Raw genomic sequence first — 27878 nt, 5'->3', positions numbered from 1 at the left:
CACTCGTGATATAACGTCGGCCTGAGTTTTAAGATCAAAGCGTGCTATGTTGTTAGATCCAATCAGTAATTTTTTTTCTCATACATGTCGTTCTCCATGGTGGCTTAACTGGTTTTATGTTTTGTTTTGATTTGTTTTTTCTTGGTTATTTTGAACCACCTAGATAACGAAAAACCTGACAGCAGATACTGAGCCGACAGAGCTTATTAATCGACCCATTTTTATAAAAGCAGACAAACTGAAAAAAATTTGTTTGAAAAGAATTGGAAAATTCTGCATTAGAACACTGGCTAACTCAAACGTAGTCTTTAAGCATAATTAACTCTACAGCTTCTTTTTTCCTGCAGTGAAAAAATCAGATAATTTAAGTCAACTGAGTCTGTGGAGAGTTTGGGCGGTCGTGAGCACGCTCGCCTGCTCACCAGCTAGCTCGTGTTCAGGGTCCGACCTAATTGGGTTTATGTGCGGGAATGTTTTCCAAAGCCACACTTGTGAAATACCTCCACATCTGCTGCCCATTAGCGGTGGACATAACACACAACAGAGAGAGGAAAGCCCCCAACCCATTGATTCATTGGACCGCAGCCCGACTTTTATTGCAGCAGAGAAAAAAAGGCTCGCTGCAACACAACGAACGCTGCATTACCCATCTCTATTTCTTCCTCCCCAGTTCTCTATTTCATCTGTTTTTTTGTTCATTTATTTGTTCATTTTTATTTTGGACATTTAATCTTTCTATCTATTTGCTATTCCCATGAACAACATCTTGCTCTCTTTATCTTGAAATTAGAGTTCCTGCACCAGTCTTTTCTCCTCAGGTGCAGCCAATCCTCTTTGAGAATCTACCCATTTTGCGAGTCTCAACCATCAACTTTTCACACCTATATTGTCTTCCTATTTTCATCAAACAGCTCTTATTTCCCACACCCGCTTCCCAACTCTGTGAGCTTCAGTGTCTAGTTTTTCGATAGCTATTTATCTATGTCGACATTACTTCCATCTCTTTCTTCTTGTCACTCCCCAGGGCAAGGACGTCCTTCTGTTTAATCCCATGGTGAGCATGAGGAGAAACTAGCAAGGGGGTCTGACAGCCCCCTGACCCCTCATCTGTCATCTGCAAGGGGAAAAGCACCCTCCTAATTGGGGAAAAGCGTTGAGGGGTTGTGGGGCTGGTATGGAGGTTGTTATTCTAGTGTTGGCGGGGTCAGAGGTGAAAAGGGGGTGATCACACCGGTGATTAGCCTCCTTCATGTGCAGGAATGGAGGGAAGCATGGACAGGGGGAGTGTTTGTTGAGCAGCTGGGGTGTAAAGTAATTAGAGAGAAATGGGTAAAGCCCTGCAATAAGCATGGCCAGTGCAGCAAATGATACCGCCCTGGTTCAGGGCACGGGGTTGTAAATAACAGAGGTGATGGCTGATGAGGCTCAACGCTGATAAGTTGAGTCCAGGTACAGATAAAAGCAAGAATAATCCAAGCCAAACTATGAACACCAAATATTTGCATGCATATGTACACATATGATCAAAGTGTGCATCACTGAGAACTTTATTCCCACTAAAAACTTTAACACTGTGAGATTTCATGTAGCAGTTCACTGAAAAAGGGTTATTAATATTGCTATTGTAGCCCTTTGAACTACTTCCTCCCAAATGCTCAGAATATCAGTAATCAGAGACCTGGAGCTTCCAGCTGGATAAGCAAATTAGCTGTGTTTAAAAAGCATTTATCTTAGACAGCAGTGTGCTGGCATTATGCTGCAAGCAGTCGAATGAGTCTCCTTTTAACGAATGCAGTGTGAGCAGACAATTTAAAAAAGCACCTTTCCTCCCTGAATCCACTTGATGAGCAACGCTACCAATCTCTGAAGGTCTCTCTGCTCTGCACTTCCCCTGTCCACACCTCTTTACTTGACTCAGCAGGCCATTAAATGGATGTGTGTTTATGTAGGCATAAATGGAGAGAGCAAGAGTAAAAAACAAAAAAGACAGCCGTATATACTCACACGTGATATGTAAATAATATGTAACATGTAAGAAAACTACGTCTTTGATACCTAAGTGGTATAATTTTCACTATATCGTTAGCTTCATAGCATAAGTGCCTAAGTCATTGACTTAGTCAAATGACTTAGGCAATTATGCTATGAAGCTAACGATATGCATCTATGTGTATGGCGATGTTTAACTCTGCAAAAATTAGAATTAACAAATGAAAAATTTATTTACAGACAAAAATGAATCAATTTCTGTCACATTATATAAAGGCATCTGTGCCTAAATAAATTTTAATTTCAATTACGCTCAGTTTAATGAAAGATGAGTTTATTTATTAAGTAATTTTCTAACTTTCCCCCCTTTTTTGATTTGACACGTTCAATCCTCCATATAGGAAAATAAAAATAAAATTTTACCATTTCAACCTCAGCGTTTGATCGGGAAAATAAGCCCATTTGGTGTTTGGGGTTTTTTTTTAAACAAAAGTAGAGATTGAGATCTAATAGGAAGAAGAAAATTGTTTCAATCAATAATCACATTTGTTTCTTTTCTGCCTGGAAGCGTATTTTCTTAATGTGGCAGAACCAAAGGACTCAAGAAAGATCAAGGTTGCAATTATTATCGTTATCTCCCCTGGATGACATTGGCCTGCTGGAATTTAAGGGCGATCTCACATCAGCTTGAAGTCATCTGAGAATTATCTTGCTATCAGATAAAAAAAAGTAGCTTGTGAACACGCTGTCATGAACTGGGCCATGTAGTTTCTGGCAGTTGTGAAGTTTATGTCAGTTACACTGATTGCGTCTTAAACTTGTATTTAAATAAAACGATCATATACATCATACATAACATCTCCTGCTCTCATTAACAGTGCTGCAGAATGACTGACATCTTGGATTCCTCAGCACCAGGCCTGGAGTGAAAAAAATAAATTGTGGAAGGCAATACTCCCATTGCTTTGGTCTGTTATGAAAGCGCACTCCAACTTCCAACATCTCCTCCCTCGATGCATAATCAGCTGTCAAACCTAACTTATTCACGCAAGGCTTGTGAAGCACATGGGACAGGGCGCGCTGTAATTCAAAAGGTACCAATCTACAGAAATTTCCTCCAAGACAGATTTCGAGTGTCTGGATTTCTTCTTTGCTCTACCACTGATTGACAGGTTGTGTGCATGCTGAACAGCGCACCTACACGCCTGCTGCCAGGGCCTACAGAGTTCCAGTTTGAAGCCCCCTGAGCGCACGCATACACACACCTCTACACCTGCTGGTACACTTTTGTACCACATACGCATACGAAAGGCAAGCAAAGGGACCAAAGAGAAATAAAATGACCTGCACGCGTCTTAATGAGGGAGGGCTGGGCGTCTGGCATTTACCTCAAACCATTTCTTCCCCCTCCTGCTCTCTCTGGAGGGCTTTAAGTCTGCCGCCTGTTAACGGCTGAAGTGTGGATTTCCTGTCAAATAAGGGTTAGAGCCCAACAAAAGTTCTGTACTCTAGTACCTAAATAGGATCACTTCCAGCTGCCCCACCTAAACACACACATTTCATGTCTTATAACGTCCCTATAGGGATTTATACTGTTCCTGTGGTGCTCAGTGTTGTCTTTATAGTGACCTTATTGTACCTTTATGGCACTTTTAAACTCCAGTGATCAGTGCAACAATAATAAAGATAGAGAACATTAGAAAGTTCTATGCTGCATTTTGCTCCAGCCAATCATATCCCTTTATAAAGCAAATAATATAGTTGTTAGGACTGTGTAAGGTCACTTTACAATGTGCTATTACCATACGCCATGACTCTTGGAACTGTTTTCACCTCATATATATTTTTATCCTGTCTGATTCGCTCAGTCCCTGACAGATATTTTTCATTTTTGTCATTTGACTTCCCTGAGAACAATTGACCCTGTATGCCTTTGAAAGAAGATGCTCTCCCGTGATGGCGAGTCCGTGCAAATTTGGTGGCATGTTTGTCACTGTGAGGAGCACATTCATCATAGAGACAGTTATGATACGGACATGCACTGACACGCTGAATGAATGAAGAAACTCAGTGTTTTTGTATCAATTGGCTGGAGTTCAGAGATAAAGTATTTGCTGCAGTTTCAGTGTCTTGCTTCAGGGAATTTAAGTGAACTATTTCTTCCTTGTTTTATGTATTCTTTTATGTCTGTGCACTGTGTCTGGTACATTAGGTATTTTGCAACTGGCTAATCCACAGAGGATGCAATCAATACCTTGTGCCAAGATCTCTTTGATGCAACATGTAAAGAATCCCATCTGCCTTTTTGGCTGAGCCACACTGAGGCAAGTGAGGAGGGACAGAAAAGGGGATCTTTCAAGAAAAAGCTCTTGCCTCATGATCACCAGACCAATAAAGGTCCTTTAATTATTTTTGCATGGCCTCAAGACAACACACTATGGCCACTTCAGCCTCAGTGCTCCACTGATGTAAAAGGGTGAACAGCTTCTACCAAGTAGCACTGGAGCCCCCCAGGGGTGTGTTCTGAGCCCCCTGCTGTACTCTCTGTACACATATGACTGTGTGGCCACTACCAGCTCCACCACCATCATCAAGTTTGCTGACGACACCGTCGTGGTGGGCCTGATCTCTGATAACAACGAGACGGCCTACCTGAAGGAGATTAGGAATCTGGAGAACTGGTGACAGAGGAACAACCTCCTTCTAAACGTCAGTAAGACAAAGGAGCTGATAGTGGACTTCAGCACTAAGCAGGAGAGGAACTACCAGACCCCCGTCATCAACGAGTGCCCAGTGGAGAGAGTGGACAGCTTCAAATACCTCGGAGTTCACATCACGCAGGACCTGTCATGGTCCTGTCACATCAACACCGTGGTGAAAAAGGCCCGACAGCGTCTCTACCACCTCAGACGCTTGAGAGACTTCCAACTGCCCTCCAAGGTGCTCAGGAACTTTTACTCGTGCACCATAGAGAGCATCCTGGCGGGAAACATCTTAACCTGGTTCGGGAACAGCACCATGCAGGACAGACGAGCTCTACAGAGGGTTGTGCGGTCAGCTGAGCGCACCATCCGCTCCGAGCTCCCTGACCTGCACTCAATCTACAGCAGGCGGTGCTGGACCAAGGCCAGGAAGATCGTGAAGGACCTCAGCCATCCCAACAACAGACTGTTCTCTCTGTTGAGGTCAGGAAAGCGATTCCGCTCCCTGAAGACCAACACAGAGAGACTGAGGAGGAGCTTCTTCCCGCAGGCGATACGGTCTCTCAATCACACCACCACACAGTACTGACCCACACATATGGTTCTTACACACACACTGGACTTTCTGGACTTTGGTTTTGCACAACACTGGTCACTATATTCTTCATTTCCGGTTAATACTTGTACAGCTGCTGTTATTGTGTATATATTTATTTATATTTAGATTTCTTCATACATTCTTATATAGTTCTATATTGTGTATTTTGTTGTACAGTTATTTTATTTTCAACTTTAATTTATATATTTATCTTTATCTTAATCTTCCCAGTTAAATTTACCCTTCATTCTAATTTGTGTTGTACAGTTATTTCATTTTTAACCTTAATTTATATTTTATTCCTTCCTAGTTAAATTTACCCTTTTTAATTTTTCATATTTATTTCCTATCTTATTCATAGCCTTTTCCTTTTTTGTTTTCTTTAGGTCACGAGCAGTTGTCCAAGCATTTCACTACATATCGTACTGTGTATGACTGTGTACGTGACAAATAAAATTTGAATTTGAATTTGAATTTGAATTTGTATCATTTTATCTTTTACCTTAATCACAACAATTTAGCCATAGATCATGAATAAAGGTCCTCACCTTGGCCATGCAGAGTAGTGTTAGATCATAATTAGTTGCAGTCACGGATTTCTCAGCAGCAGATGGTCCAAGTGCAAAAGTTAGTGAGTTGTCTGTTTTTGGAAATGATGCATAAAGTATTTTTAAATGTAGCTACTAAAAAATTGTTAATAAATGAGTTTAATGTAGTCGAGTAATAAGTAGTTTATATGAACTTATAAATAAATAAAAATAGACTGCATCCTGCATGTCGATGGCAGATTAACAGCAGATCTATAAAGCAATATTAAGTTATTTCTTTACAATTTATAAACTTCTTTTTAAAGTTAAAGGTTAAATTCTACACAGCAACCACCAAATGAGTTGCCAAAAACGGATTATATGTAACATTAATTCGTTTTTCTTTTCCTTATTTATTGGTTGACAGTAGAATGAATGTAATCCATTGCTTCCGTTTAAAATTGGAAATTAAAAAAAGAACGGCATCTGGTTTTAATTTGAAATGATTAACCGGAAGTCGTGCTATTTGCCCTGCTGCGCTTGACAGCAGAGAGACGCTGATAGTACAAACTTGAGAAAAAGGGGGTTGACCCGAGGACGTGTGGGTTTTTGGGAAGGTGACATCTGTGTGAGGAAGATAAGTCTTCTGCTCACCATCAGCCACTCAGAACTTCAAACAAGCTCCGAGTGCGTCGCTCTCTTAATCCGGATTCTAACTTGCACCCAAATCTTTAACCATGAGGACATACGTTTGGATTTATCAGGCTTTGCTCTGTGTTCTGCTCACTATTGTGGATACAGGTAGGACTTGAACGGTTCCAGTGGATGATAAATATCTGCACGAACTGGCTGAAATCTGATTGTTTTCCGTCTCTGCTTTTCATGCTTTCAAGTGAGAAATGAATAGAGAAATTGAGAATTAATTAGTGAGAGTGAAGAAACTTGCAGGGGAAAAATTAAAAGTTGGAAATGGGAAAGGTGGAGAAATTCTATGTTATTTTTTTTAAAAGGGGGATTCTGACAGTCGTGATTTTTGCTTGAAGTTTGTAGCTGCACTTCGTTTTGTACAAATAATCAGTTTTTAATTGCACACCATGACACTTCGTGCTATTGAATGACCTTGATCACAGACCTCCTTCAGAAAAGTTCCTGAGAAAATAATAATGACTTACGTTGTTGTTTTTTGGTTTGTTTATTTGTTGTTGTTGTTGGTTTTTAGAAGGAATCAACTTTTTATAACCTTTGCGCTCTTTAAGACTTTGAATGAAATCATCACTCTTTTCACTTTACCTGCTGCTCTAACAGCAAATAGTTCAAGAGTTCACATTGGTGTGATTAAAGTTTCTGTAATTAAGACGGGATCTACAAGTTTCTGCCTCCACATTGAGGACGTGCACGGTTCTAAATTCCAGCTTCAAACCCGTTCCAGCGCACTTTTTTGGAATGACTCTGCTTCTTTGTCATGAAAATCTTTCATTGGTCGTGGTCCTTTTAGTAATAGACACTCCTGTGTCTGTTGGGCTTATGCCAGCTATAGAGAGGATGCCAGACAGCCTGGGGTTCACACACGGCAACCGGTCTTGTAAACGAGCACCGTGCGGGCTGCTCCTATGTTCACCAAGCGCTGATTATCTGGGGGCTGTCCAGAGTCACATCCGCCCCGCTGACATCTGACCACTGAATCCGTAGTTACCACCTCCAGGGGTGCCGACCCTGACATCTGACCGGCCCGGAGGTGAGGGGAAAGTAATGCGCGGCCCGGACTTTGGCTGGCCCTTTCGTGCGTTTCTAGAGAGAGAGATGGAAAAGGTGTGTGTGCGTATATGTGTGAGGGAGGGGAGGTGTGTGTGTGTGTGTGTGGAGGGTTTAACATCTGGCTGCTGAGCCCACTACCACATTTTGCGCTCTCTGAAGCAGATGTAATGTCTGCGTAATTCCCAGACAGAGGCGCACCTTTAACCTGTTACTTTCCTGTTGTTCATGTAATACAGATTTTCGTCTGCACTGTCCTAACATTTATATTCTTTATAATGATTATTATTATTACAAAGTGAGGTATTGTTACATAGGAAAGCGTGACTAAAACGCTTATCCAGCTGAGAGTTAAATTCTTTGCTCAAGGGCACCTAAGTGGAAGTTTCTGAGGTCAGAGTGTCGGCATTTCACCTTAGCTATCTGCATTTTTCAAGCTCAGCTAGATACTCCGAGCTGTTCCTCTAACCTGCAGCTGCCTCTTCTTATTAAATCTGATGTCTTTCACTCACTGAGCACCTTTTATTATAATCTTCAACCTCAGCAAATGTTTAGGATTTGGAGATAGCAGAAAGCTGAGTGCAAGGAGAGGAAGAGACTAAGTGAAATCTAATTGAGCAGCTTGGCCAGACATCAGGGCTGAAACAACACTGTGATGCGTGCCAGATGTCGTCCAGTGGAGCCCAAAAACATTAATAACACGTCCTCCCCGAAAACCATTTTCAACCACGAGGAGCCTCTAAACGCTCCACAGTTTACAATATCCTAAGTACACACACAGCGCCATGTGTCGGATCTTGGCACAGGAGCGTGTAGCTGTAATTCAGTAGCATAAGATCTTCCGGTGTGATTTATGTTGCACTTGCTCTTAATTGTAAACTCGAAACTATTGTGAGCAGACACACAACCCATCTAAAGATGTTCAGAAGCGTCTTTTACAGAAAGGTTTCATACCGCTGAAAGACGGGATCTTAACTTTTTCCAGTCCGTAAAAATGAATGATTTGCATCACTAGGGGGATTTAGGCTTTAAAATATGGTTTTGTCCTGCTTTTGAACCCAGTTGGAGCTCATATGCATCATGCCACATTGTTCCGATAGTAGAATTTCCTTTTGATGTACTTCTTTCTAGGAAAAAGCTCTCAACAAATGCCTATAAATAAAGCAAGAATGAATTGTGTATTTGAAGCGTTTCCATTTTTCCACATGAGCATCCAGCCAATTGCCAATAGCTGAGAGACTATGCATAAAATTTGATACATAAAATTTTACTATATTGTAGAAATTATGAGTGATGTTAAAGTTTTCCTATGAAACAAGATCTGCCCCACCCCCCGTTGGTTTTGTTTTTTTGGCTGCCCAATCTGCTCATTTAAAGCACCTCAGACTGATGCAGGGCTTTGCTTCCGGCCACTTTTCGTACTGATTTTTTATCCTGAAACATAACCTGACTTACCTGTTACTTCAGCTGAGGCTGCACATTGTATCTAAAGAATTGCAGAACAGCTGAGCTTGGAACAGCTCCGGACTTGCACAAAACACTTCAGTGTGTGGATGCTGATGTGCCAGCAAACACAAGGCTTGAAGCAAACTATATTTGAAGGATGTTTTCATCATCAGCTGGCCACCCAGTTTACTGGATGATGGGGAAATAATTTCATCTTTTCTCCCTGTTTGATGCCAACTCGCTGAAACCAGCCGTCACGCTGCCTGATAACCTCAATGGTGACACCATGAGAAAACTTTAGTTCTTGGCAGTAGCTCCTTAATAACAGCACTAATATTAGAGCAGTGCATGACTAAGGTTTTATACTTTGTTAATGAAGATGCAGTATAGAAACCAAGATCCCTGGCCCACATCAAAAACAGTGGTTACAAATTGGCATACACAATTTGTGATCCATCCGATTACCAGAACGGCCCAAATGCTATTAATACCCCTGAGTGGAGTGAGGCTTTAAATGCTAATGGCTTCAAAGAACAATGCCACCTCAATGTCTTATAAGCAGCTTTCACAGAGCTGAACATTGTGCATTCTCATACGAAGATATCTGTGACCAGTCTTCAGGTGCAGAACAAAATATGTGGTGCTAGAAGCTTTGTGTTTTCTGCTTGTAGTCCAAGCAGTACTGAGCATCACCTTTAAGTGGACCTTGGTTACAGGCAGGTAAATATTCAATGTAGACAACAAAAGAGGGATTACATTTGCCAGCCCTAAAATAGTATTATCCCCAGGGGTCATCGGACTGATGACTCCTGATGATGGGCTGATGGGTTCCCAGACTGACCACTGATTAAATCAGTCCTTGCCAGCCAGCACTTATACAGTGTTCACAAGGACGCCAATGTTTAAGGCTTACGTGCAGTCATATTAGAAGACCCTGAAAAAAAATCTCTGGGGCAAAAGTAGTTGCCAGCTATATATTATCAAAGTCCAACAATAAAACAAAATTGGTTTACAAGTTAGATATGCAACTTTTATGGCGATATTAATGATATTTAACCTCTTAAAATCCAAAAGATGAGCAGTGATTTCATCTAGGGTTAAGGATAAGGTTTCAGCCAGATGCTAAACTATGAAATGTTGTCATTGTAAATTAAAAGCCTTGGCTTTTAATCGAGGATGCTTAAAAAGATGTTAAAAACCAGAGAGCAACTCCCATATGAGGTGATCCTTGGCGTAAACAGGCTTATTATCTGATCTAATGGATGTTTTAACATGTGCAGATCTCATGTTGTGTCCTTGTGTTTTGCAGGTTGCTGCAGAAAGTCTCGTCAGTTATTACAGAGGTATGAAAAGACTGAAAGCCACATGCTGGTTTGCACAGACTGTCCTCAGCTCCCATTGATACGAACCAGCAACTCAGAGGAACGCTGTGCCCGGAAATGCAAAGTGAAGAAAAACTTCAACTGCAGGTGAATTATATTTTGTTCCTGTGTTTATCTGATTTCCCGCACATGGTTTTTTTTTATAACCAGGTTTCCTCAATCCTCTTGTTGTCCTTCTGGTATTTACACATTTTTCTTGTTTTATCAGTTGTTTATCTCTCAACTACTTCCTGGGTGTTTTTCAGAGCCTTTAACTTTCAGCGGCACAGCAAGAAATGCCACTTGCTTCCTTTTGACCGTTTCACCAACAATGTGCAGAAGCAGGCCAGCATCAACTTTACTTTATACGAAAAAAAAGGTAAATGGCAAAGCCCCAAAAATAATTCGATGTAATTCGCTTTTGTTTTTTTGTTTTTTTCTCATGAGAACATTCAGGTGCGGGGAGGTATTTACACGGGCAAAATGTGTAATTGCTGATTGCTCCTCAGTTTTTTAAGTCTTTGGTTTCTCTGTTGATGCAATAAAAGGAACCGAGCCACCTCTCCCCCCCGCTGTTTAATCACCCCAGCGGGGAAAGTCGCATGCAAAAGCACGTCAAAGACCTAAGTGGAATATAAACAACAAAAAATCATTGCTTACAGTCAGAGCGCAAAGCTCTCTCAAGAGTCAGCTATGGAATCTAGCACTTTAGACTGTGCTACAGAATTTACAAAAGCTCCCCCCGGTGACATTTAATGAACTTTAGGGAGTCGTCTGTTTAGGGAATAACACACAAGCTGGGATCTACTAAATGCTGGCTGTGAAAAAACAAAAATACAAAATGTACCATATATGGGAAAATAAATTCCAGGAGGTCAAGGCTGTAAAGGCAAATTAACTTTTAATTGCAGGAATTATATCTGAATTAACACATATACTTTTTTATGCCTTTGCTGTTATTTAGATTACATAAGGGAGTGTATCACTGGCACCATGGACAACTACAGAGGAAGGAGGTCATGGACAAAGTCAAATATCACTTGCCAAGCTTGGTCAGATAATAACATCAATGAGCACACGTAAGTCATCTCTCTTTTTTTAAATTTATGCCTTTATTGGTGAGCAATCACAGATACAGAGAAGGAAATGCAACTGAAAGGGAGCAGCGCAGCCCCATCTGGAACCTACCATTTCGGCTGATGTGATTTACGCTATAATTGGGATGCTCCGAGTCCCGTCTTTTACACAGGGAAGTCAATAGCAAGTGCATTTTTCCATTCAGATCGTGTTCGAGGAAGAAGAGTTACTTGTGATGCCTTACTCAGCTGTACACCAGAGGGTTTTTTTTAAGGAAGAGAACATGTTAATCATTCACTTCCCCTTACCAGATTCTTGTAGATTTGAAACAACAGGCTTCAAAGCTTGCGTCTCTAATCTCCATGCTTCCACCACCTTCCTGGATGCTCCTTCTCTGTGTCTGACACTGAACAGGCCTCGGAAGCTGATTTATTGATGTTCAGTTCATCCCCTTGCACCTCTGGGGTTAAGGGAAGGCGGAGGCTCAGAGACAGTTGAACGTTTATCCAGAGTTAAGTCAGATTTCTTTCAACACATGTAGCCACCTCCTCCCCGGTGGGGCTGTTTATTTTTTTTGGAGCACTCCAGACCATCAGGTGTATCCCCGAAGATGTTTTCTCCCAGGCACAGCAAGGCAAAATCAGTGAATTTGCAAAGATGGTTCTGTGCCAGGGCCTCATTAGTGGTGCTCGTTAGTTATAAGATATTTTAACTGCAGCTAAGGCGGCGGGGTGGGGGTAATAATAACCGTTTGAAGAAGTGCAGTGTGAAAAAAAGTAGAATGGAGGTAAAAATGAAAGAAAGAAGGTGCAAAGACTTATAGACTGAAGTCATGTTCTGTCTGATGTCCAGCTGAGCTCACAAAGCCACAATATTACTGAGAGAAAATACAAGGTCAGTAATACAATCAAGAGAATGAAATGTTGATCCATTTTTACCCCCCTTCTTCCACATTCCCCTTAAGTCCTATTTTCATTTCAAGAAGCAGTTATTCACATTCTGAATCCTTTGTCATTGTTTATTTGGCACATGGTCCCAGTCTCCTTCTCAGTTAGAAGGGGACTTCTACCGTTTTGACTTTCGGAGGGTCACAGGGAGCTTACTTAAGGAAGATTTAGTGGGTTACCTAACATGGGACTATCCCGCTGTGTGAGAATTACCACCATAATGAACCACGCACCATTTGAGTTTCAGGTAACTATTATTTTCACGCTTGACTGATCAGTGTGGGGCAGGGGTGATTTCTCAGGAGGTTCCCTTCCCGGAAAGGGACTTCCACCTGTTATCTATATTTAGTGTTTGAACCAAGGCTCCGAAAGAAATGTGCACTGATGTCCAGCCAAGCGTGGAGAATGGAATATTTTTCTTCGTATTAATAATAATAGATAATATTGTAATCATTTATCTGTACCCCTAGGGACTTTCTTTTGTTTTTCTACTAATTTTTCCAATGGGATGTCAGTGAATGCTCTCAGCTACAGGCACACGCATAGTTACAGCTTTGATTTATGATTTTCTTGAATGGAAAATATTTAGCATCTTAGTAGTTTAACCTTTGAAAGTTTAACCTTTCAAAACATAGGGAAAAAGAGATTAGCAACACGCTGCACAGAGATTAATTATTCTAAAAAACAGGGAACTATTTTTCTGTTTTCGAAAACATTTATTTAACCTCCTAGGACCTGGCATCCATAAATGTGGACATCACATTTTGGGTTGTCTAGACCAAAATACTAAATTTTGCTCTACAAGGGCCTCATATCCACTTACGAGGACATTATACTGCCACTGTTCTACTGAAATTTTAAACAAATATCCTCATATGTGGATCTCATTTTTCTCAGAAACAAAAATCGGGTAAAAAAAAAATTTGGTAATTCTTTGTTTTTACATTCATCGGGTCCCAATATGTCCAAATATCAAAGAGAAATTAAAAATGCATGCCATGGAAGAGTTCAGGTCTTAGGAGGTTATCAGTGCGGTAGCTAAAATTGTTAGCTAATCATTTGGCAGCTAAAATTGTTAGCTAATCATATGGAAACTGATAAAACCAGTGAGAGTAAAAAATAGTCTTTGGCTGAAATAGATAAAAGTATGCATTAGTAGTTGGCTAACAGTAGACCTATCCACGAAGTAAAAATTAATAGGCCTCAGTTAGAATGCTAAATGATACATTTCATGATAGTGCTATTATTAAAGAAAGACTGAACAAGTATGGCTAGCAGCTAAAATTATTAGCTAATAATATGGAAACCGATTAAACCAGTGAGAGTACAAAATAGTCTTTGGTTGAAATGGATAAAAGTATGCATTAGTAGTTGGCTAACAGTAGACCTATCCACAAAGTAAAAATTAATAGGCGTCAGTTAGAATGTTAAATTATACATTTCATGATAGTGCTATTACAGAAAGACTGAACAAGTATGGCTAGCAGCTAAAATTGTTAGCTAATCATATGGAAACCGCAGTGGTTTTGCAAAGGGGTATCTGAACAAACAACAAGACTTCTTAAAAGGCATCTGAGACCAAAGAGGAGACTTTGTCCAAAATGCAAGCTAGCAAGAAACTAGCAACAAAACCTCATACTGATTGTCAAGCAAAATGGTGGTGATGATGGGGGCTCTTGAAGCCACAGCACCTAGGCACCTTGCAGGCTGCGACTCAACTATTAACTTCTCAGTATATCAATTAATTCAAGAGTCAAATATGAGACCATCTGTATGACAGCCAATGCTTGTCTGAAACAACAACAACAATCTGAAGCATAGCAGCAAATCTACAACAGAAAAGCTGAAAAAGAAAAAAAAATCAAGGTGTTACCATGGCCCAGTCAAAGTCCAGATCTCAACCTGAGTGAAATGCTGTGGCGAGTCCTTAAGAGAGCTGTACATAAACTGCAAAACTCAATGAAGTGAAGCAACACTGTAAAGAAGGGTGAGCCAAAATTCCTCCACAACAATATGAGAGACTGATAAAGTTATACAGAGTTGTTGTTGCTAAAGGTGGTTCTGCAAGCTACTTAATGGTGGAGTGTAGTTAGTTTTTCACAAGACTGCATAGATTCTTGTGACTACAGTGAGTTTGCTTACCATACAAATTGGAAACAGAAAAATACAGCTGTGCATGGTTGATTTAATTATTAATTAATGAGCAATGCTGTAGGCGTAGATGTGCTGGTTCACAGATGTTGTCACATTTGGATAGCGTCAGGCCAAGCCAGACTAAGCTGTAGCCATATTTAAAAGATGAGACTGAGTTCTCATACCCTCTCTGAAGTAGCAAATTTCTTTAATTTTATATCATTTCCTTTCGGCACAGAGTTTCCCGTTGCACCTTGCTTCCAGAAGTAATTATTTATGCAGAAAGATAAATTGTGTCTTGGTCTGCTTGCTTTAATGTCCGACTGCTTTATTCTTCGGATGCTCTAGTACTAAATCACAGCATTGTTCCACCAGGTGTGGGTATTGATAGACATTTTGCAGCAGTTACTTCAGGTCTAGATTTCATCTTGAGTGTTATCCCAAATCCAGCCAATATGTTTAGTCGTCCCCGAGAATGAAGCATGTGCACATAGTGTCTGCCTGTGCTCCGCTGGGAACAGATTTTGGCAAGGAGATGAATAGCTGGTCAACATCTGTTAGCACAACATCATTATGACTAACTTGCTCCCATGCTGGGTCCTTTTTACGGAGCTTCAGCAGATGCAGACTTTTCTTTCTTTTTGCAAAGTGAGTAACCTTGTAATTCCATTTATAAATTAAGGATATTGTATTATGATCGAGATACAGTCTATTGAGCTTTTGATTTACACTCAGCAGATGTGAGTTTTGGCCCGTGGAAACTGCTGCTTTGGAGGGGAACAAGTGTTTTTGTTTTAGTTTGGGCTACATGCATAAGTGAGAACTTGGTGTATGGCCTGTTATATTTTGACACATGTAGGTAAAACTATGCATTTTAATGGTCCTCCCTTTCGTTCTCCTTTGCACTCAGCTTCTCTTGACCAAGTCAGATGCCTGTGATTTCTCCCACCTCTGGGCTGACTGATGTTGTACATTATTAGAGAAATCTTGCATAAGCCTCTGGGCACAAAGGGGAAAGCAGAGCAGACTCCCTTAAGAGTCATTGCCTGAGGTAGTTTTTAGACAAGCTGCTAAAGGGAGGGTGGCCTCTACCTCTTTTACTTTTTTTAATTGTTCCTGCAAGTTGTTTCTTACGTCATTAGTTAAACAATGAACTTATTCCCTTTTGCTCACTCCATTAAGATTTTTGTGTGTACTGGAATCAGTCTCTTCACTTGTTTCTTTTCACCTTTTCTTCTGCCTTGCTTCAATGTCTCCCTGGGTGGGAGGGGGGATAGTGGTCGGCATGTATCAGGGAGTTGCTGACATACCGGCTTTTGGTCGCCTTGCCACGAAAGAAGACAAATTTCCCACACTGTCGATTTAGTATGGGAATCCCCGGACTGTACAGACTTGCTTGGACGGTCCGGGTTCTGTTTCTTAAAGTCTTGTTCACTACATGGAGCCATTGGGGATTAGGTTTAAACATGTTCACAGGGCAGCCAGCAAAAGACCTGCATGGGATGCTCCAAGTGGTGCATAACGGTGTTCTGTGCTATTGGAGATTGCTGTGCTGTGACAGTTTCGCTGCTTCATACTTGAAGGAGGGGAGATGTGGTTGGAGTCACTAAGGTGATTGTGCAGGAGGTGCAAATCTGGCTAAAGCAGGCATATTGATGCCTTATTTGCATAAGATTGCTGCGAGAGGATGTAAAATGTAACCCGGTCTTGCTATCGTATTTCACAGAGCGGAGGCATACGCCGTAATGTAAATGCCTTTTGAATTTATTTGGGTTGTTACTGAGAGCACTAGCGTGCAGGTGTGGTACTGTAAACAAAACCAGAGCAGTCAAGTGTGCAAGTACTCCCAGAAATGTATTTATACAGCTTACAGTATCAGGTAACACTTTCAGTTATGTGTGTCTACACCCCTGTAGGTTTTATCCAGATAGGTACCCAACGCAAGACCTGAGGCACAACTTCTGTCGGAATCCTAACAACGATCCCGGTGGTCCGTGGTGCTACACCACAGATCCCAATGTACGAGCTGAGGAGTGTGGCATACCACAGTGTTCAGAAGGTGAGACCCATGAAGTATTAGCACTAGAAAATAAGATTTAAACAAATAAAACCAAAGGAGATTTACCCGTTGCGTGGTTCATTTTTTTCTAAAAGACACGATTCTTTTTCGATTTCCTTCATAGGCAAAAGAACATTTTGATAACTGTTGCTTCTTTGTTGACAGATGTCTGCATGACATGTAACGGGGAGGATTACCGGGGCAAAATGGACCATACAGAGAGTGGCAAAGAGTGCCAGAGATGGGACTCGGCAAGGCCTCACAAACACCCCTTCCAGCCCAAGAAGTAAGCTGCAGATCACATAGTAATCTTTCTCACAGATAACAACAGCACACATCCATGACACAGGCTTAAAAAAGAGAGGTAAATCTCATGATTTGTTATGGCTTACTTAAATCCACCTTCTTTTTTTAACATTCTCTGTCCCTCTTTTCAGGTATCGGGACAAAGATTTAAAGGACAACTACTGTAGGAACCCGAATAACCGCCTCCGTCCTTGGTGTTACACCATGGATCCCAAAACTCCATGGGAGTACTGTAACATCACTGTGTGTGGTAAGAGACTGTGCACTGTATATACTCCAAATCTGAGGCTAGGGCTTTGAGGACAAAGTCTTCAAACAAACTGAGAGCAACAAATTATTGTTTTACTCGGATTTATGACTTTATATTGGTTCAAAATGCATTACCCTTGCAGCATTTATGTGTCACACATGTAAGAATGTAATACAGGATTCAGAAGTGAACATATGATTGAGCAAGCTTTGGTTTTTGGATTTGGTTTTTACCACAAGCAAGTTGTTTAAATGTTCAACAGGGAATCGATACATACAAGTTTTGGTGTCTTTGGAGCAGTTGTGGTCAACTGAGCTAAAAAAAAAAATGGTCCCCTTCTCCCCAGCAAAGTCTCAGGAGACTTTTGTTTATCCGGATGGTGTTTTCATGTGGGCGTTTGCTCCAAGTCATTCTACCTCAGCAAGGGACATTAAATAGGCTGTTTGCAAGAGGGCAGTTATAACTTCACAAAGCTTGAAGTGTTTTACTGAAGCCATTTAGGGCTATAAAGTGGAGGACTACAATAGAGGCTGTTATGCCAAAATACCGCACATTGCAATCGGAAAGTCTAAAAGTTGTTTCAGTGGTGTAAACATTGATTGCAAAATGATGCAATTTTATAGAGAAATTAGAGAAAAGACCTGAAATAATGCACAAAGAGCAAAACAGTTGCATATGCTTCCTTACAGGGCATGTTGGGTAAAGGGATGATTTGTTGAACAGGAGTGTAGTGGCGAATTTCTGTCCCAAGCTTCGAAAAAATAATTCTTCCACTTCTTAATGTGAGCTGTTCAGATTTATTTCTGACTCGTACATACAAACAAAAGATGTCACGGTCAAAAAACTATTTGCTGCTACAGCGCACACTTCCATTGCCGTCCTGGCTCACTCTAACCTGCTACAACACATGCGCTGTAATGTTTTCTTACCCGACACAAATTAAACACGCAGCATTTATTCTCTAACAACATATACAAAATTAAACATGTAACAATAACTGAAACAGTATCAAAAATATTTCTCTATAGATTGGCTCTAACATTTCCAGCCCCCTAATTGGAGGGCGTGAAGACTGACAATTAGCGAACACTTACAAAAGAGCCAAAAACATTAACACTTCCTGTATCACACATGGTCATTCAAATTATCTTTCACAAAACCTGTAACCGATCAGAACATATACTGTATTTTCTCATTCCAAGTTACATGACATTCTCACAGATCAAGCATAGCTTGTCAATGGGTCTTTCTAAGGTGTTAGTCTTTGTCTTGATGATCACACGCCGCACCAGACCCTTAGCATCTGGAATGACACGAATAACTCTCCCCAACATACACGAGCTTCTTGGCGCTGACTCGTCGACCACCATTACAATGTCCCCCACAGTTACATTTCTTCTGACCTGAGTCCACTTTTGACGCTCTTGAAGCATAGGCAAATACTCGCGCACCCACCTCTTCCAAAACAAGTCAGCAAGATATTGCACTTGCTTCCAACGGCGGCGGGAGTATGAGTCTTCCTTTCTGAAAAGTCCAGGAGGCAAACCCGGCTTTTTCTTCATCAGTAACAAGTGGTTAGGCGTCAGTGGTTCCAGGTCTGTTGGATCATCTGTTACTGTAGTCAGCGGTCTGTCATTTAGTACTGACTCCACTTCACACATTAGTGTCAGTAAACCTTCATCATTGACCAACTGTTCCTTCAGTATAGACCTCAGGACCTTCCTCACGGTTCTGATCTGCCTTTCCCATATCCCTCCAAAGTGAGAACCAGCGGGTGGGTTAAATACCCACTGGATTCCCTTTTGCATGAGACAATCTAGAATCTTTGACTGATTCCACTCTTGAATGGCTTCGCGTAACTCCCGTTCAGCAGCAACTAGGTTGGTGCCATTATCTGAACGCATGACAGATACCTGACCTCTTCTACACACAAAGCGTCTGATGGCGTTCAGACATGAATCAGTGTCCAAAGTGTGCGCGATTTCAATGTGCACTGCTCTTGTTGTAAGGCAGGTAAACACCACACCATACCTTTTTACTGTGCTGCGGCCATGCTTCACATTAAACGGTCCAAAGTAATCCACCCCAACATTAGAAAAGGGGGGTTCATCAGGTAGAAGCCTATCCTCTGGCAAATCTGCCATCTTCTGTTCCAGTGGTTTGCCTCTAGTTTTCCTGCAGATTACACACCTTGACAGAAACTTCCTCACTTCTGAGTTAGCGGATGGAATCCAATACTTCTGTCGCAGCCGTGAAAGCATATACAGTCTTCCACAGTGCCCAATCTTCTCATGTATATCCTGCAAGATCAGTGTGGTGATATGTGAGCCCTTTGGGATAATGACTGGGTGCTTCACATGTTCTGGCATCCCAGCAGCTGCGAGGCGACCACCAACTCTCAAAACTCCGTCCTGCATCACGGGATCAAGTTTCCTCAAGTGACTAGTCTTTGTCACACACTTGTCGTTCTTTAACATGGTGATCTCTTCTTGGAATTGTTGACTTTGACAGAACTTGATGATCTCTGTCTCAGCTTGCACCAGATCTTTCAGGGTAAGTGTTGTCTGCATTGATTCGTTGTCTTGTTCTTTCTGTTTAACGTACGTCTCTTTCCTTTTTTCACATCGTCGTAGCAGTAAGTCTTTGAGTTTGATCATCCATGCCACAGCTCTCTTCACTCGATGCCAGCTGGAATAGTGATTGATCAGCTTGTTCAACGTGTGAACATTCTCAGCTGCATTTGTGAGATGTACCATGGTTGCATGCCTCACTTCGCTGTCATCTTTATCAATCCTTTCCTTGTCAGGTCTTTCTGGCCACTGTCTTTCTGGGGTTTTCAGGAAAGCTGGGCCGTGGAACCAGCTTAGATTCTTCATGAGCTTAGATGGTGCAAGCCCTCTGGATGCACAATCAGCTGGATTGATTGCTGTACCAACGTACCTCCACTGCTGGGGATTTGTTAGCTCTCTAATGACCGCAACACGATTGGCCACGAATGTCTTGAAGCGAAGGTTTCATTTTCAATATACTTCAACACAGTTGTGCTGTCAGTCCAGAATGTAGATTCAAGAAGATTCATCTGAAGCTCCGTTCTTAACATTTTGTCTGTCTTTGCAGCAACCATAGCTGCAGTCAACTCTATTCGTGGAATAGTGGTTTGCTTCAGGGGCGCCACACGGGATTTTCCCATCATTAACGTACAGTGAACCCGTCCGTCATTGCTGGTCATCCTCAAGTATGATGCTGTTCCATATCCACTTTCGCTCCCATCAGAAAAATGGTGGAGCTGTGCTGTTGCGACAGGACCGAAGTCCAATGGTCTCACACACCTGGGTACGGTTACCTCTGACAGCTGGCACAGCTCTTGTAACCACTTGTTCCACTTATGACTGAGCTGTTCTGGGATTTCATCATCCCAAGCAAGACCCTCCCTGCATAACTGCTGCAAGATCATTTTTGCGGGGAGAGTTCCTGGGGAAAGGAATCCCAGTGGGTCGTAGATGGAGCTGGTGACGGAAAGTATTCCACGTCTCGTCACAGGTCTTTCTTTGATGTTAATCCTGAACTTGAATGCGTCAGACTCAGGGCACCATAGAACTCCTAAAGCACGTTCCATAGGCAGCAGGTCATGGTTCAAGTTCAGGTCTCTGACATCTTTGGCTCTCTCATGCTCAGGGATGAATGAGAGCAAGGCACGACTGTTGCTTGTCCATTTCGTTAGGTGAAATCCTCCACCAGAACACAATTCAGTGAGGTCTGTGTATAACTCCATACCTTGAGTTTCCGTGGCAACAGACTTCAAGCAGTCGTCAACATAAAAATTTTCCAGAACTGTGCTTACAGCTTCAGGTGATGATTTGCTGCGGTTCTCCTCTGCTGTTCTTCGCAGTGCATAGTTGGCACAACTGGGAGAAGAAGTCGCACCGAAGATATGCACCATCATCCTGTACTCAGCAATGTCTCGATTGAGGTCCCCTGCTGGCCACCACAGAAAGCGCTGCAGGTCAGCATCGTCATCCGGGACACACACCTGATGGTACATTGCTTCAATATCTGCTGTAAAGGCTATAGACTCTTGCCTGAACCGTGTCAGCACTCCGATCAATGAGTTTGTTAAATCTGGCCCTTGTAGAAGTTCACTATTCAGTGAAACTCCTTGGTAGCTGGCAGCGCAGTCAAAGACCACCCTCAGCTTCTTTTTTTGTGGATGGTATACCCCATGGTGGGGAATATACCACTGTTTTCCATCCTTGCGGTTTAACTGTGTTGTTGGAACCTCAACGGCATATCCCTTGCTCAACATGTCACTCATGAAGGCAGTGTATTCTTCATGGAGTGCAGGATTCCTCTTCAGCTTGCGCTGAAGGCTCAGTGCACGCTGTAACACTGCACTTCGATTGTTCGGCATCTGAACGCACGACTTCTTCGTAGGAAGACTTATGGAATAGTGTCCATCAGTGAGACGAGTAGAGCTTGACACAGACTCCATAAAGTGGTGGTCCTCTTGAGACATTCCTGCTTTATCATCACAGTGACGCTCTGGAAAGTCGTGGTTATACTGTCGTACAAGCAGTTGTTCCACGTTGTCGATGGCTATTCTGTTCACAATAGCACATGGTTGTACATCATTGGCTGCAGTATCCGTTTCTCTGAGTGGTCCATTCAGAATCCATCCAAGTGCTGTCTTTACGGCATATGGACCATTGTCCTCACTTGGGATCACCTTCCATGGCTCCAATATGGTGTATTCTTTAGTTCCAATGAGAAGCTCCACTTCAGCCTCAATATGAGGCAACCTCACTTCGCGTAGGTACGGCCACTTGTCAACCTCTTTCTGGAGTGGGATGTTCTCTCTGGAAACAGGAATACTTTTCTGTGTGAAGACCTTTGACAGTGCGATAAAGTTGTTGTCTGCCAGACTGCTAACTTCCAATTCTGTGAGCACATAACTCTCCTCTCAGCTTTTGGAATTAATGGTCCTCAACGTTAGCTCGGTTCGTCTGCCTTGCACCTTCAGCTGCCTTGCCAAGGCTTTGGTGCAGAACGATGCAGAGCTACCTGGGTCAATGAAAGCGTAAACCTCCACAGCCTTGTCACTCTTGCAGGACTTCACCCTTACAGGTACAATGGCAAGCACGCAGCTGCCTCCAGCCCCAGTACAGGCACTTGTCTCCTTTTCTTCAGACAACCCTGCTGGGCCTTTATCAGTGCTACCCATATTGACCTCATCGGGAGGCTTCTCTTCCTCATAACTTGAGAAGTGCAACAAACTTGGATGCTTGAGTGAACAAACCTCGCACACCATCTTCTTTTTGCAATCTCTGCTCATGTGACCCTTTAGCAGGCATCCAAAGCAAAGTCCGTTTTTCTTCAAGTAGTCCACTCTATCCTTATGAGTCTCCTCTCTAATCTTGTAACACTCTTGCAGTGTATGAAGTTTCCCACAGAACATGCAAGGTCTTGTGAAGGCGCAGTTGAGTGAAAGGTCACTCTGGTTCTTACTCACTCTGCTTCTTTTGTCCATTTCTGAACCTTGGTTAACCTTGATAGCAAAGCTGCTCCCATGTCTAATGTCTTTCTTCAACTTATTTCCTTGCTGTGGCTTTTTTATAACCTTGTCTGACACTGCTGTTTCAAGATCGCCAAAGAGTGGGTCGGACATGATCTTTGCTTGGCGTTCAACGAAGGCCACCAGCTCTGTGAATCTTGCTCTGTTGCAGCGCCGCTCCTGGATATCATATGCATGGACTCTCCAGCGCTCTCTTATTTTAAATGGCAACTTGGAAATGATGACCCTCATAGTTGCAGGGTTGTCCATCTCTTCCATATAGTCCACATCCTCCATAGCATTACGACAGCTCACCAGGAATACAGAGAATGCGCTCAACGCCTTTCCATCTTCAGCCTTAATTTGTGGCCACTTCGATGCCTTCTCAATTAGCGTGCCAGCAATCTGTAACTCATTTCCATATTTATCTTGAAGCAGCTGCAAAGCCCTTTCATACCCCCGATGTTCAGGCATATGCTGACAACTCCTCACAAGATCACGAGGCTCGCCTCGAGTATACTGCTCCAGAAAATATAGCTTGTCTGAATTGCTATCAGCTCTGGTGTCAATAGCGTGCATGAATGCCCTCATAAACGACCTGTATTCCAAAGGATCTCCGTGGAACACTGGCACATCCCTTTGTGGTAACCGAGCCAGCTGTTGGTTCTTTACAAGCATCTCTGTAATATCTGCCTGTTTCTGCATAACTTGATAAAGCTCACTTGGTCTGGTCTCCTGAAGTGAGACACCATCTTGGCGTTGGCTCGGCCCCTGCAGTGGAGTTCTATGTGTCTTAGGCATGGCCCCTGCTGCAGTACTTGGATCACCAGGATTCCTCCAAGAGGCAGACCTCTCTATCTCTGTTGGCTTCCCTGGTGTGTGTTTTACGTTGCCATGACCATTTTCGTTATTCATCTTCAGGAGGTCACGACGTGGCATTACCGTAAGTCTGGTTTCACTCATTTGAGACTTAACCCCTTCACATTCCTCATACACTTTCACTTTGGCAGTAGACACTGCAATGGCTGTTTCAATTTCCAGTCTTTCCTTTGCAGCTTTAATTTCTGCTTCTTTTAACTCTAGAGCCTGTTTTTCTTTCAGAGACGCTGCTCGTGCCATCAGAGCTGCTCTGTTAGCTTCTTCCTTGACGCGCTCCGACGATGCTGTCGACACCCTTGACGTGTTGGATACTTTAGACTTGTTTGACACTCTAGATGTTTTTGACACTCTGGATGCACTGTCCATGGGAGTTATCTCTTGATCACATGTTTGTATTTCAATCCATGTATTAACTCTATTAATGAACTGCAAACATCGTTCTGACATTGGCTGAAACCAAAGTTGTTGGTCAGCCTCCTTTTCCTCCTCAACTTTAATACACAGCAACACTGCATAATTGCATTCTTGAAACTCTTCATACAACTTCTTGTAAACTTTCAGTGCCTCTCTCACATCATTTACAGCCGGCAGAATTTCATGGCTCAAAAGTCGCTCAGTTTCATCTTCTTGTGCTGTCACTTGTCCTAATTTGCCTCTTCTCACCTTTGTGAGCTGATGCAGTTTGAACTCCAGACCTTTGTCTGTCATCGCCCTCTGGCTGCCATCACGCGTAACTACACCCACACTGTCATTAATGTCGTCCGCCATTGTAATCATATAACACCGCTAAGCCGTAATGATTTTCTTCGGCACAGCTGTCGGGTGGTGTACTGCATAAACTCCTTTATGCTACTTCCACAGGTAAGATGCATCTGACAAAACACTTTTTACTTAGCTGTTCGCCGTGTTGTTGTATGTAGGCGTCCTTATGCCGACGATCCGGTGACTTTTCTATGTCTCAGTCGGTGGCTCCACCGCGGAAAACATTCCTCCGTTACTCGCTAGTTTTTTGACTTTTATGTAGTGGCGAATTTCTGTCCCAAGCTTCGAAAAAATAATTCTTCCACTTCTTAATGTGAGCTGTTCAGATTTATTTCTGACTCGTACATACAAACAAAAGATGTCACGGTCAAAAAACTATTTGCTGCTACAGCGCACACTTCCATTGCCGTCCTGGCTCACTCTAACCTGCTACAACACATGCGCTGTAATGTTTTCTTACCCGACACAAATTAAACACGCAGCATTTATTCTCTAACAACATATCATACAAAATTAAACATGTAACAATAACTGAAACAGTATCAAAAATATTTCTCTATAGATTGGCTCTAACAAGGAGAATGATGGATGTGAATTATATTGCGTGGCCATAAAAGTAACACTTTTTTGGTGGGCTCTTATTTTGATGCCTTAACTTTCACATTATGGCTGTTGCCATCTGCCGTGATTTCCCACAATCCAAGATTAGACAAGAGATCGTAGTTTTACGCTAGCAAAGCACATTCGTATGAGTGCATCTAACAGACAGTAGTATCTTTGTTCTTGGTGGTAAATACAATATACTTAGAACAGACTTCTTGTACAGTCTTTTAGTACAAGTAAGCACACTCCGAAACATATTTGTTGTCAGATATTTGCATAAAGATTATGTTAAAAAAAAAAAGGTCCTCCCAAACTCTAGCAGACAGATAGAAGTGTACTTGGCACCTGTTTGTGGCTTACATCGGCCAAGCCCCTTGTAATGCATAACCTTGAGCCTTTATACAATTTAAACAGATGAGCAGCACGGTGGAATCGTTGCCTCACAGCAAGAAGGTCCTTCCACTGTCAGGCCGGGGTCTTTCTGTGTGGAGTTTGCATGTTTTTCTCATGTTTGCATGGTCTTCTCTCCGGGTACTCTGGCTTCCTGCCTCAGTCCAACGACATGCAGTTAGTGGGGTTAGGTTAATTAGTAACTCTAAATAGCCCATAGGTGTGAATGTGAGTGCAAATTGTTGTCTGTCTATGTTAGCCCTGCAGCACTGGCGACCTGTCCAGGGTGTACACTGCCTCTCGCCCTAAGACAAGTGGGACAGGCTCCCCCCCATCCCCTCGGCGAACCAAAGAGAATGGATGGATGAATGGAGTTATATTTAAAAAAAAGGCCCATATATTTGTCACAAAGGGGAAAATTATATATATAAAGTTTGTTTTTGTTTTTTTACACCAGGCAGTAAACATGACGTTAAGCATGTTAACATGTGTGCCTTTGACTGATTCATTTTTGGACCCAGGAATTGCAGTTTTTGGCATCTTTGCGTTGCCTCCAGAAGTTGGATCTAAAATGTTAAACAGTGAGCTTAAGAGGTGCTAGTAGAGATATTTGCTTTGACAGTTCCTACTGATTCCAGGTTTTGCACTAAGGAAACCCTTCTGGGGTCATTCTCTGATCAAAAATGACTGTCCTGGAAGATGGAGAAGGTGGAAATCTGAGTGATACTAGGTATGAATGTGCATTTTATAACAGACAGGTATAGCTAACTGGGTTGTGCAGATGAACCATTTGCCCAAAGTCTTCTCCAGGGGCCTGGGTTATAGTCCACGCTGGACCCTTTATTGCACGTTGTTCCACCCACTCTCTCTCCCTATAAATATATGTATATATAATTCAGTAATTAAAGTATGTGTCTGTTATACACTGTTGTATTCTGGATGTTAGTTAAACTTTTTTTTTTTAGTTTTGTCCCATACGGGGACAAGTATATATAACATGTTGCCTTTATATATAATTGAAAAGACAGAGGGAAAATGAAATCAATGGAAATTAGAAAAGATGTTGCGAAATTGGAGAATTTGCATTGAAATATTCCCATATGCACACCCACAACCTCACAGAGCATCTCTCTTTGTCTCTGTCAGACACATACACGCATTGACTTTACTGTACAGGTTATGATTTACAGCGAGCATCTGCATTTGTCCAGATGTGTGTATCCCTCAATGCCTGCCCTTAGAAAGATAAAAACCACTGACCTGTGCTACACTGTGCACACAGATACTGGCATGCATTACATCAAGCCAAAGAATCCTTTTGCACACGCCTTCTCGTTTCAACCTCGAAACATTCCCTCGCCTCCTCCATCTTCCCCCATCCCATTTGTCAAAGGCTAAAGAAACAAAGACAGAAATCTGGAAATTGCTCACTGTGTAGTGCTACCCCTGCACTGCTATGCGGAACACCAGAATTCCATCTAAAGATGTTTGGAATAGTCTGATAATATAGTGGATAATATCGACCAAATCAGACTGGGTTTGTTGCCATTTTCTTTAGTTGGCCTGCAATAGAGAAATTCACAGGAATCATAATGTCAGTGTTTAATTTTGAAGCAAAGGTATAAATAAGATCAGGCTTCGAGCTCTGCGACTTGTTCTGTCAGCAAGTTAACCAACTTCTCATTGTTGTGGATGTCCATACGTGAAAGAATGTCAGGCACCACTGGTATGAACACACAGTAAGTTTCTATTACTATACAAGCAGGGGGAAGGGCTACTGTTTTTGATCATCTGCCTCTAGGTTAAACATGACACATTCTTGTAGGGATTAATATTCTCCTCCTTCTCTTCCTCCCTCATTCCTGACTACAGTTTGCTTTTTCAGTGACTTTCTCTTTTTTTGCATGCTTCCACCTTACAATGACATTTATCTGTTTCAGGTTCAGACCCTACCGAGGACTCCGATGTTGAAGTAACAACTTCCTGTGTCCAGGGAAAGGGCACAGACTACCAAGGCACAATGAATGTCACCCCGGAAGGTGTGACATGCCAGCGCTGGGATTCCCAGTTCCCACATAGCCACTCATTTCTTCCGCAGAACTACAAATGCAAGTGAGTAACAGCTGCTTCATAGCTGCTGACAACATGGATTCACTTCTCTCAGGAATGTCAAGAAGAGTACTTGATCATTGGCATCATCATTTAAATTGTAGTTTGTGTGTGTGTTATAGAGACCTCAGAGAGAATTACTGTCGCAATCCTGATGGTGCAGATTACCCATGGTGCTTCACTACAAACCCTAATCAGAGGATAGCCAATTGCACCCACATCCCCAGATGTGGTGCAGAGGCTACACAAAAAGCAGGTAAATTCTATGAAAATTAATTTCTGAGAATTGCTCAGTGTTTTGGGGAATGCAGTTGTTTGCTTTGTATAAAAAAGGGAGTAACAGCAAGCACAGCCAATCGTGTTTATTTAGTGTTTTAAAAAATGTATTGTAAAAACAACTTAGATTCTTGTCATCACTTTTGAGTAAAGGTTATGGCTCA

At 42.1% G+C, this 27878-nt stretch overlaps 1 protein-coding gene across 1 annotated transcript in view; it reads left to right on the top strand.

Moving 5' to 3' along the window:
- Positions 1–6369: 6369 nt before the first annotated feature.
- The window catches only part of hgfa (hepatocyte growth factor a), a 39163-nt gene continuing 17654 nt past the window's right edge, over positions 6370–27878 (top strand). The window contains exons 1-9 of the mRNA XM_086268627.1: positions 6370–6617; positions 10324–10483; positions 10642–10754; positions 11340–11454; positions 16449–16591; positions 16757–16877; positions 17029–17147; positions 27270–27441; positions 27543–27694. Coding sequence (XP_086124753.1) covers positions 6554–6617; positions 10324–10483; positions 10642–10754; positions 11340–11454; positions 16449–16591; positions 16757–16877; positions 17029–17147; positions 27270–27441; positions 27543–27694 — 1159 coding nt within the window. The 5' untranslated portion in view covers positions 6370–6553. The remainder of the gene's footprint in view (positions 6618–10323; positions 10484–10641; positions 10755–11339; positions 11455–16448; positions 16592–16756; positions 16878–17028; positions 17148–27269; positions 27442–27542; positions 27695–27878) is intronic.

The sequence above is a fragment of the Aulonocara sp. 'chitande type north' Nkhata Bay genome, linkage group LG17 (genome assembly GCF_057382095.1).
Source record: "Aulonocara sp. 'chitande type north' Nkhata Bay isolate Kocher_YH1m ecotype deep benthic linkage group LG17, A_spYH_male_GT1.1, whole genome shotgun sequence".
Classification (NCBI taxonomy): Eukaryota; Metazoa; Chordata; class Actinopteri; order Cichliformes; family Cichlidae; genus Aulonocara; species Aulonocara sp. 'chitande type north' Nkhata Bay.
Note: the sequence above shows the minus strand (reverse complement) of the source record. Positions and strands in the feature narration are given on the sequence as shown.